Below are 12,421 nucleotides of genomic sequence, written 5' to 3'. Positions count from 1 at the left end.
TGGGTAGGGATGCTCTAAAATGAGAATACAAATGAAGTGCTCACCTGAAGGGGTAATTATTGATAGAACAGGAGTAAATCTACAAATGGTAATGACAGGAGAGACAGCAAATGTGTATTGGTTAGGGGACATTGAGTCAGAAGTAAATAAAACCATAGAGAAATAGGGAAGGTTTATTCAGGCCAAGATACCTGAAGAAAGGTAGAGCAAATTCCAAATATCACTGCACGATGCAGTATGATCCTTACCAAGACCATTTGTTAGAACGGCTTTGGATAATGAACGCAAATGGAAAATCAGTACCAATTATGTGTATAATTATAGGGAAACAGAGAGCAGCAGTGGATGTAATGGATAGGGTTGGATCTATCTTTGTAGAGGAATGGTATAATGTCTCTGATTCTGCCCCTCACATTACATTGTTGGTAAAGAAAGGGTTCAAAGCAAAATAATTGGGACCCATGGTAAAGAAAGGGTTCAAAGCAAAATAATTGGGACCCATGGTAAAGAAAAGGTTCAAAGCAAAATAATTGGGACCCATGGTAAAGAAAGGGTTCAAAGCAACATAATTGGGACCCATGGTAAAGAAAGCCAAGAATTGTAAATGGAAGAAAACAGACAATCCATTGATTTTCCACTCTGAAGATAAAGCCTTTCTCAAAATACTGACCACAACAGTAATGAATGGGGATCCAAGGGTATTCGAGGTTACAGCTAATCAACAAATACAATTAGGAGATAATATTGAATCAATAAGTGAACTGAGACAGGAAATGGAAAAATGTTTTACCTGAAGGGGTATGGTCGCAACATGACACAGATGTAGGATTGGTTAAATCAGCAAATCCTGTATGCATCAAAGTAAAACCCGGATGCTAAAACCCCCTTGGAAAGCTCAATGTTATATGAAGCCTGAAGCTGAGGAAGAGGTAAGCATGACAATTGAGGGACTAATCAAAGCAGGGGTTTTAATAGAGACACAAAGTTGCTGAAATACACCTTTATTACCAGTTCTTAAAGCAGATGGTAAAAAATGGACACTGGTACCTGATTTAAGGGCAATTAATGACATAGCATTAGACTGGGATGCAGAAGTTCCTAACCCTCACACATTGCTGACCAATGTCCCCCCAAGATGCCAAGTACTTTACAGTGATTGATCTATGTGGAGCATTTTTTTGTGTGCCCCTGGCGGAAGAGTGCAGACATTTGTTTGCGTTTACGTACAGAGAACAACAATTTAATATACTCAGATTCCACAGGGATTTAAGTACTCTCATCACTCTCCTCATGGTGGAACATTGATTCAATACGTGGATGATTTACTAATCTGTTCTCCCTCTCTAGAACAGTGTTACACAGACTCCATGAAATTGCAACAGAGATTGGCAGAGGGAGGACATAAAGTCTCTAAAACAAAACTTCAATACTGCCAGCCTCAGGTTGAGTACCTAGGAAGAACCATTGCTCATGGAACCAAGGTAACAGCACCAGGACAGCTGGAAGGAATCAGTAAAGCACCCTTGCCACAAACATTAGCTCAAATGATGACCTATTTAGGAATGACTGGATTTAGCTCAGACTGGATAGAAGAGTATGTAGTGAAGACTGCCCCCTTGAGAGAAATCATGAAAGAAGCAGGTCAGCTTAATCTCAGGGCTAAACTAAACTGGAACAATGATGCTCTGGTTGCATTTGAAACATTAAAAAAGGAAATGCAGACAGCTACCAGTCTTAGCGACTCCAGAATACACAAAGCCATTTTTGTTATATGTAGCAAACAGGTGCGATGGTTATGCAGCAGCGGTACTTATGCAGAATACATGTAGTGGAAGGCGGAAGCAACCCATTGCTTACTACAGTACTAAACTGGACTCAGTTGCCCAGGGATATCCTCTTTGTTATCAGGGAGTGGCAGCTTTGCAGTACGCGTATGACAAAGCTTCAACCATAACTTTTGGATATCCAGTAACACTCCTCACACACCATAAAATAGTAGAGTTGATTGAACAGGGAACATTTATATTAACCAATGCAAGAACTTTAGAATACATGACCCTGCTAAATTATACAGATGTTTCTATGAAACGATGTAATACAGTAAATTCAGCTGAAAGAAGGAACTACTCATGATTGTGTAGCAGTATCTCTAACATTTACCAACCTAAATCAAATCAAATTTTATTTGTCACATACACATGGTTAGCAGATGTTAATGCGAGTGTAGCGAAATGCTTGTGCTTCTAGTTCCGACAATGCAGTGATAACCAACAAGTAATCTAACTAACAATTCCAAAACTACTGTCTTATACACAGTGTAAGGGGATAAGGACAGAGCAGCATACAGTAGATGGTATCGAGTACAGTATATACATATGAGATGAGTGTGTAGACAAAGTAAACAAAGTGGCATAGTTAAGACCAGATCTTGAGTCTATGCCTTTTCTGGACAGAGAAGGAACTTATTTAGAAGAATACTTTGTAGATGGGTCCTGTTATAAAGATTATACTGGTAACCATGCAGGATATGCAGTAGTAAGAAAACATGGAAAGTATTTTATAGAGGAAAAAACGAAATACTGTCCACAACCTGTTCAGCTCAGTTGGCAGAACTAATGGCTCTTACTGCAGCATGTGTTTTAGGGAAAGGTAAAACAGTAAATATATATACTGACTCAGCCTATGCACACGGAGAATGCCTCTTATTTGGAGCTGTTTGGAAACAAAGAGGATTTTTTTAAAGTGACGGAACCCCCATACAACATCACATGCAAATAGTCTAAAAGCACATCAAATGCCCAAATCATGGCTCAACTCCCAATAGCCAACAGATACACTCGCCTGAAGATCCGGAGAGTTCAGAGATGGTGAGGAATGACATGCCTGTTGCTCCTGATGACATACCTACTCTGGCATATACCCCTGACGAAGGCGCTGTCAGGGGACGGAGAAACAAAATATACAAAATAATAAAAGTGGATACAAAACCCGTCGCACACCAAAACATAACTTGCACATAACATACAAGGACATGAGGGGAAACGTAGGGTTAAATACACAACATGTAATTGATGGGATTGGAACCAGGTGTGAAGGAAGACAAGACAAAACCAATGGAAAATGAAAAATGGATCAGCGATGGCTAGAAGGTTGGTGACATCGACCGCTGAACACTGCCCGAACAAAGGAGAGGGACCGACTTTGGTAGAAGTCCTGACAGTACCCCCCCCCCCCCCCCCCCCAACGCGCAGCTCCAGCTGAGCGTTGCCACCAACCTCTGGGACGAACCGGGGGGGCGAGGCGCAGGGTGCTCCGGATGGAGACAGTGGAAATCTCGCAGCACTGAAGGATCCAACACGTCCTCCACATGTCCTCGAACCCAGCATCTCTCCTCTGGACCATACCCGTCCCAGCCATACCCACACCACTACACCCTGTCCGTGCAGGTCACCGAAAATCTCATCCACAAAGGCTTGGAAGACTGACGGAGCATTCATCAACCCGTACGGCATGACGAGGTACTCATAATGCCCTGAGGTGGTACTGAACGCTGTCTTCCACTCATCTCCCTCCCGGATACGCACCAGGTTGTAAGCGCTCCTGAGATCTAGTTTAGTGAAGAAGCGTGCCCCGTGCATTGACTAATTCGCTGTGGCTTTGAGAGGTAGCGGGTAACTACACTCAATACACGGGCGCAGACCTCCCTCCTTCTTCTTCACAAAAAAAGAGACGAGGAGGCGGCTGAAGTGGAGGACCGAATGTACCCCTGACGCACTTCTCCATAGCCGCCGTCTCCGCCTGTGACAGGGGATACACGTTACTCCTGGGAAGTGCGGCATCTACCTGAAGGTTTATCGCACAATCTCCCCGACGATGGGTTGGTAATTGAGTCGCCTTCTTCTTGGAGAAGGTGAGAAAGTCAGAACATCTGCTGTCTCAGCCACTGCCTGTCATCAAGGGAGTACCACAAAGCTCGATCCTAGGCCCCTCACGCTCTTCTCAATTTACATCAACAACAAGCTCAGGCAGTAGGAAGCTCTCTCATCCATTTATGTGCAGATTATATAGTTTTATACTCAGCTGGCCCTCCCCGGATTTTGTGTTAAACGCTCTACAACAAAGCTTTCTCAGTGTCCAACAAGCTTTCTCTGCCCTGTTCTGAACACCTCCAAAACAAATGTCATGTGGTTTGGTAAGAGGAACGCCCCTCTTCTTTAATGTGTTGATTAAGTACTGACTGCAAACCAGTCTGGTTCAGGTTGCTATATGTATGTGTTGGTAACCATTTAGTTTAGTTTTTCTATGCTCCATGCAGGGGTTGGACTTCATTTTGCTGGGAAAGGTGAATGAAACCGTGACAGATATTTCTGATTCATAACACACTGTATATCTCATCATGTCTGTGTAAATACAAATATTTGTAAGTAAACTCTTTAAATCAATCATTTAAAAATATATATATTCAACAGCAAACGATGGTGAATAGTGAAAGAGGGACAACACTGTCTAGAGATCCTGTTAAATCTTCCGTTTAACGTTCCATACTGTATTTGTTCTTCTCCAATAAAAAGTGTTACTTTTAATTATCGCTGTGATCTGTATCCTTGTAATATGACATTAACCAATATCTACTGTGGAGCGCCTTTTTTAGAGACTGAAGAACCACAATGGCCTGGTAGGAAGTCTTGAAGTCCTCCTGAGTAAGTCCTCAGTTCATCAATATTCAGTTCGGACATATTCTTCAAATAGAATAAACATGGTTACATTATAAATGTTTCCATTATTCTAGAAAGGGTGTATTTCTATAATTGATAATACATTCCTATGGAAAGCACATAAGGATAGTTGTCAAAATGCTGGGTGATAAGTATTTGTTACACCTGTAACCATGTTATTAACTGGGTGATGTTGTTCTTCACAACACAGAGCACCCTCTCTTTTGGAGTATGCAGAAAGGGTACCTCATGGCTATTTCATAAAAATAGTATGTTGTTTAGTGTGAGTACATTTTGCTGAATTGTAACCATTGCATAGGAACATATGACCCCTAATGGTAGAAATGTAAAAAAAACAATCTGCATGCTCTGTTCTGGACCAATTATTTATATACTGAGTTTACAAAACATTGAGGACTCCTGCTCTTTCCATGGCATAGGTGAATCCAACGTTATAGCTGTGTTCGAATAGCCAAACTAACATACTGTATACTATATACTTAATGAGTATATACTACATAATATATATTATTAGTTCATTTTAATATACTGTAAACGAACAGTATGCTTTCAGTTGAGCGTACTAGCTCTTAGCATGTCTACCGGAAGTTGATGCTTAACAAATTACTCGTTAGACATTTTGCGACATCGGGTGTGTTCTTAAATTCAATCTGGAGTGTTAAATTGTCCGTTTGTAAATTCAGAGCGTTTCCTCTCGGGGTGCGCACACTGGATGCTCGGACCGAGGATTAGGGTTGATTTGAGCGTTCTGACCTTACAATGGCAGTCAAGCACCCAAGCTAACGTTGGCTAGCTTGCTAGCTACTTCCAGACACAAATGAGACCACTCTTGACCATTTTACTCGCCCTAGCTGAGCTGGTTAGGCAGTTTTCATGTTATCCAGAGCATTGGTGACTAACTGTGCTGCTGGCAACAATTGAATTATGCTTTTGTCTAGACGTTTACTGACACCGGCCATATTCAACAGGTATTGAGCGCTCATAAATTAATTATTCAGGGTTTTTGGCTATCGGAGTAGATTTACGAAAGCATCCGAATGTCCATTGAGAATGCACTATACCATTTAGCTAAGCTAAGAATGACAGGAATAATCAAGTCAATAAACGTTGGGTAGTTAGATAGATAGCCTATAGTTAATATACTCGCAAGTTTAAGTAGCCAACTAACGTTAGGTAGCTAGCTAACAACATACCAATACATACTGCGATAATGATATGCTATGTGGTACGTAAGAACAGCGTAGCTAAATAAAATTGTCAGCCAATCTAACTTGTAAGGTAACTTATTTGAAAAGTCATTAATTTATTACAATTTCTCAACATTTTCTTAACATTTGTCATGATTAGTTAAAGCAATGAATTTGTATCTGCCCTCGTTGTACTTCGACTGCATATTTTCCACCATTTTCTTCAAATCTGGAAACGATGTGAAGCCACGCCCATTTCCTGAGGAATTGCATTATGGGCCCTAAAGTACGGAAATAGTGTCATTGCGTGTGTACATCATATTTTGGCAAATTTAGTACGACATCCGGGAACTTTTGGCATACTAAATATATCCATACTATGACCAATAAGCATACTCTATACTAAATTCACGTCACAAATTTTACGGTTAGTGGGGTTAGTATGAGTAATCGAACACAGTTTATGATCCCTTATTGATGTCACTTGTTAATTCCACTTCAATCAGTGTAGATGAAGGGGCAAAGAAGGATTTTTAAGCCTTGAGACAATTGAGACCTGGATTGTGTATGTGTGCCACTCAGAAGGTGAACTGGCAAAACAAAAGATTTAAGCGCCTTTGAATAGGGTTTGTGTGAAGAGCTGCAATGCTGCTGGGATTTTCAAACTCAACAGCTTCCTGTGTGTATCAATAATGGTCCACCACCTAAGGGACATCCAGCCAACTTGACACAACTGTGGGAAGCATTGGAGTCAACATGGGCCAACATCCCTGTGAAACACATTGTAGACCTTGTAGAATCCATGCTGCGATGTGTGTTCTGGGGGGGTATTTGTTTGGTATACTCAGTGAATATATGTAATTGTTCTGAACCCCTCAAAATTAGTAGCTGATCAGTTGACCCATACAAGATGCAGTACATACCAACTACTGATGTCCATGTGATCACTCCACCGCAGTCCTCTTCCTTCTGCCTATTGCCCAATGCCAGTCTGTCATCTGAATCCTTACAATATAAATACGATACATACACAAATGAATTGTGCTTAAAGTGAACAAATTATGACTTTCACTAAATTGAAACTAAGATGAAGAAGAGCATATTTTACCTCTGTATCAACAGCCTTTGCATTATCCTACTGCTCCCAAAAGTGTCACACCCTGATCTGTTTCACCTGTCTTTGTGATTGTCTCCACCTACTCCAGGTATTTATCCCTGTGTTTCCTGTCTGTCTGTGCCAGTTCGTCTGTTTTAGCCAAGTCAACCAGCGGCTTTCCTAGCTCCAATTTGTCCAAGTCTCTTTTTTTCCTATCCCTCCTGGTTTTGACCCTTGCCTGTTCTGACGCCATATCCGCCTGCCAGTTCTGACCTCGAGCCTGCCTATCTCTTTGTACTGTCTGGACTCAAACCTGGTTTATAAACTCTCGCCTGTCCCTGACCTGTCTTTTACTTACCCCTTTTGTTATCATGAATTTCGGAGCTCTATTTGGGAAGCAAGAAATTAGTCTTGCCGAAATCCCACCCCCCCCCTCTTCTAATTTCCAATAAACAAATATGCAGTGCCCAGCCTGATTTTATAGAGACTATAGATGGATTTTAAATAGACAAGTGTCATGATTAGGCTACTAGGTCTGTTATAACAAAGCCGAATAGTAAATTGGTCTGAGTGCTGTATTTTCTTGGTGAGCAGTTTGTGAAGGTCTAAACTGAGTATGATAATCCTCTTAACAACATAAGCACCAAGCTAATTTTTTGTCCATGCCCAGACTGTCGACCTTCCTGTCCAGACGTATTATGTCTGGTGGAAACATAGTCCGCATTATGGAACTATTTGGCATGGCAACCTCCACATTTGTAGAATATGTGCTACCATCCAATTGACTTTTGTTAAAGAAAACGTATTTTTATTCAACCTCAAAATGCTGGGCAGTGATACTCGGAATTGGTTTGTGAAGAAGCAGATGAGCGGCCGGGGACCATCTGGCAAGAAGAAGAAAACGTGGGCTGCCAAAATCCTGAGGCACCATAGGGAGCGGTTACTTAAGGAGCTGGATGTCAACAAGGTGCTGCCATACCTTGTGTATGACAGGGTGTTCTCTCTGGTGGAATGCAAGGACATCCTGGGTTATGACACCAATAAGAAAAGGACAGAGATATTTCTGGACAAGTTGTCTTTGAAGGGCCCGGGGGCCTTCTGTGCTTTCTGCTCTGTTCTAGAGGAGGTGTGTCCACACTTACTAACCTGTTTTCTGCTGGATATTGAAGGTACAGTAAAATCAGTCTTGAAATCACAAAATATGTAATTTCTGTCAGTTTCAATGGAAAATGTGTGATGTGTTAATGTTAGTAGCAGGAGGTTTTAACCTGTTCTAAACTACCTGAGAACTGGGATAAAATAGCGACTGTAAGCCACGGCAGTGAGGAGATTATTGTCTGTCCAGTAGGATATGTTGTAACACATGGCCCCTGCATCAGTGCCAGACAGTCCATTGTCCCAATTAGTTAAATTAAGAAAACACGAGAGACAGGGTAATCAGCATTCTGTACTGTCTTCAATTTTGTTTGTATTTTTGTTTACATGTTGTTTTTGTTTTTCAATTGCTGGTGTTTAGGCCGAAACAACGGAATGAATGATGAAGTGGCATATTGTAACATGATTTAATTCATCATCTGGGGAAAATGAAGTGTGTGTCACATCAGTATTTCACCAGTTATTTCTTAATCTGATGGTATAATTCGTTTGAATATTATGGATGCTTTCATTCATTGTTATTATTGTATTATCTCTTACAGATCAGCCTGCGTTGAGGAGCTGTCACAAGCAGGAGGGGGGAGTCATGGCTCCTCACAACCAGGGTGTATTTCTATCTCAGGAGCGTACAGTGATGCACCCTCTATTAATCTATAATGACCCTCTCTTCAACACCAGGTGAGCAATAATATCTACCAAGAAAACTGCCTTCTGCAGCAACCTTACCATCGCCTACAATGGGCTGTAGATGTAGTACCTACTTATAACCACATGATGGTGATATGAGCTGACTTTATTGGGGGTCAGTGGTCTTCTGGCCCTTATACTGGGACACAACTGAATTAATCGGTGTGTTTTCCACCTTAACCTTTAATGATCAATATATTGTGTCTTAAAAGTATTTCATTTGAACCAATTTAACGGATGTTTGGCAATTCTAACTCTCTAGAGACCTCACACATGCCGTTACCTTCAGACGGCAAGTACTTGTGTCTACAGTGGTGCTGAGCAATTAACTGAAATTTCGGTTATTTGTCATTTTTTAACTAAGTCATTGACCATCGTCGGTTCAATTATGTGAATTCCATTGAATTCTGTTTTTGTCTGTTAGCTCAATGTGCAGAATGTGCAGTTTTTCTAGAGATAAATCAGATCAAGCCCGAACTGTGCGATGTAGTAGGGAGTTGTAGTTTCCAACAGGCCAATATTCAACATAGTTTAGCGCAGAAAAAGTGTTAATGAGCCACAATGGCCATAATCCATTGCACGCCTACTGCTATGTAAAAGAGATAATAATGCGCGATTGAGAGAGACTCGAGAGCAGTTGCTTCACGAGGTACATATACCGGATATACATTAGCTAAGTGATTGATAGTTGGTATTGAAGAACTACTAAAATAGTGATTTTGTCAGACAGCATAGGCAGCAACTCTGTAGAGATGAGACGACTTAGAATGAAGTAATAAAGTTATCAAATAAAACAAATGTAATATACATAACAACTGAAATATTTTATTGAAGTAAAGTGAATAAATAATGGTTAATAGGTGATAAGCAGTAATGGGCATCACTACCATCATGGGACTTGTATTAATTGTTTTATTCTGTGTTGTTACAGCATTCAACCCACATAGTGCATTTAATGTTTTAAAAAATTAACAAAACCAAAATCAAAAACCGTGATTATTTTTTAATTGAATCGAAACCGAACCGACCACAACAAGCACTAATCACTCAGCACTAGTCTACAGTGTCCACTCTATTGAACAAAGTGGTCCTCTGATCTATTAGCAGTGGATGTACGGTATTCAATGGAAGATTCTTAAGTGATGCACTGAATGTGGGGTTGAAACAGGAAAGTATTGACTTCTCAAGCAACCCTAGTATCCACACTTGGTGATTAGAGACTTAATACCTTTCTGTACAAAATGTTTGTATTTGCATATTTTTTATTTGTCTGGTCTGGTGTCACACGATGGACATGTTAAATATTTTGTCCTCATCATCAGTGAGGACTTGCTTGCAGATCAGGAGCCTATAGGCTAGCTGACACAGATGCATGCCATTACCAATTTGGTATCATCCCTCTGAAGGCAGTAATGTCATGTAGCCTTATATTTTACATCTTGAGGAGACTATTAAAAAATATATTACTGTGCGGGCAGTGTGTGCTATCTGCCGTTAAATTGATGGGGAATGCTTCCGTGAGCTCTTGATGCCAGCATGGCTGTCACAGTGGGCTGAGTACTACAAATCAAGCCCTGATGATGCTCAGCTTAGAATCTAGTTCGAGAAAGGGAAAGGGGGATACCTAGTCAGTTGTGCAACTGAATGTCTTCAACTGAAATGTGTCTAGGTGTCAATGTGTATGTTGATATGCTTATATATTATCTACTTACTGTCCTATTAGGTGCAGTATATTGTCTGTATGCGAGAGAGGAATATAATATTGGCTAATCCCTATAGGAAATCCAGCTGGTACTAAGTGAATTAGTTATATAAAAGGTTAAATTAAAAAAATATAAAAAATTGGAGAGACCGAGTCAAAGGGGAAAGTGGACAAGATACCTCTCGTATTGGATAGAAAATTCTTGCTCGTTTACAGTGTCCATGTACTATGGCAAGTATGTTGCTAACCAACGGTCAAAATCAAATCGATAAGCACATAACCATTCTGTGTTTGAGTCACTCCATGACAACAGTAAAGCCAGAGGATTTTGTCGCACTAACCCCTTTGGATGGTGCAGTGGAATGGTGCAACTGCTTTTTCCGTCTTGTTTGTTATATCACAACAGTTACGTAATTGTGTTCTATAGTTTCTAGCGTTGTCCTTAAAAATATCCCAACTGGTGATGACCAGTGCAGTTCTAGTTGGAAGCACTTCATTAAAATATACGTGTTTATTCATGAGGTTTATTTCCCATTACAGGTGTAAGCACGCTTTGTTGATATAGCGTTCTGTTTCAGCCATAATGTGAAAAGTCAGCAAGTCTGCTGCTTTCTTATTTAGGAACACAATAATGCTTTCTGTGCACAATCTTTTAAGTATAAAATAGTGTTTTCTGGTTTGATACTGACAGGAGTTATACAATAGCTCTGTTATCTGGGAGATACTGACGGGAGTTATACAATAGCTCTGTTATCTGGGAGTTTAGACGCTTTCTCTCAAAGCGAGATTCACAGCAGAATTCCAGAGATTGCATCAGAATTATATTTTTTTTATCCGAAAAAATAATGCTCTGTCATCAGTTGTGGATTCACTTGAACAGATAAATCATGATCAACATAATGAGATGTCATGATGAAATTAGGAAACGGGACGTCGTGGTAATGAGGACTCCATGGTGATTGGCTGGGAAGGCCAGTTAAGACAGGGTATGGGGCGGGGTCAAGGCGAGGGACAGAGGTACAAATGTGGACCAACGAGGATAAACAGGGTGAAACAGCTACTTTAAGACATCATGAGATGGCCAGCCAGTGTTCTGTCTGTCTTTACTGTACATTTCTATAGGCTAACAGCACTGGACTGTACAGCACTGAGTCTGACTGTATACATACGTTCATGGTGTCGGTCAGCTTCTGGTTTTCTATGCTTTTTCTTATGAATGGCTCTTTGATTCCAAGTCAGCACTCTACACAGCAGCCTATAATAAAGTGGGAATAACATGGTAGGAGGATGGTAACAAGGTATACCTATAGGTCTGTACATTTCCAATGGATAGGCTATGAAAAGGTTCCTTTCTCGAAAACGGTCTCTCAAGTCTCTCTTTTCACTCTGAGTCTTACATAGAACATTAAAGGAGTGTGTTTTATCGCAGGTATTCTGGGATTTAGGCCACCGCAGGATGGTGTTCTTTCAGCTCCCTCCACCTTTTAAGTGTCATCTCATTCACCTGCTTGCCTTTCTGTATAACACATTTTGGTAGGCCAGAACCATCAGTCCCAAAATAGAAGTCCTATTTCTACATTTACAAATGTAGACAAGAGCGCTAACACTGAACATTGCTAATAAATTGCAAAGTGCCTCCACACAGACGGCAAAAGTCATTGTCGGGTGAAAACGTCTTATTTTCAAAACAGAAACTTCTTAGGAAACGGAACGTTTCCCCATTAACGAACATACAATTATAAAACTTCAAAATCTACTTTGTATACATTTTCTTCATCCTAGAGTCATGAAATGTTCAGAGTACATTGAGGGGTTACTGCTTTTAATACATGGTCAAAAATGTTACAAGGTTTTCATC

At 40.5% G+C, this 12,421-nt stretch overlaps 1 protein-coding gene across 13 annotated transcripts in view; it reads left to right on the top strand.

The window, feature by feature from the left end:
- Window positions 1-7,827: 7,827 nt before the first annotated feature.
- The window catches only part of LOC124035800 (tight junction protein ZO-1-like), a 194,670-nt gene continuing 190,076 nt past the window's right edge, over window positions 7,828-12,421 (top strand). For all 13 annotated transcript variants that reach the window (XM_046349559.1, XM_046349558.1, XM_046349554.1 and 10 more), the window contains exons 1-2: window positions 7,828-8,188; window positions 8,717-8,852. In XM_046349559.1, coding sequence (XP_046205515.1) covers window positions 7,843-8,188; window positions 8,717-8,852 — 482 coding nt within the window. In that variant the 5' untranslated portion in view covers window positions 7,828-7,842. The remainder of the gene's footprint in view (window positions 8,189-8,716; window positions 8,853-12,421) is intronic.

The sequence above is a fragment of the Oncorhynchus gorbuscha genome, linkage group LG05 (genome assembly GCF_021184085.1).
Source record: "Oncorhynchus gorbuscha isolate QuinsamMale2020 ecotype Even-year linkage group LG05, OgorEven_v1.0, whole genome shotgun sequence".
Lineage (NCBI taxonomy): Eukaryota > Metazoa > Chordata > Actinopteri > Salmoniformes > Salmonidae > Oncorhynchus > Oncorhynchus gorbuscha.
This window is presented reverse-complemented; position numbering and strand designations above follow the sequence as displayed.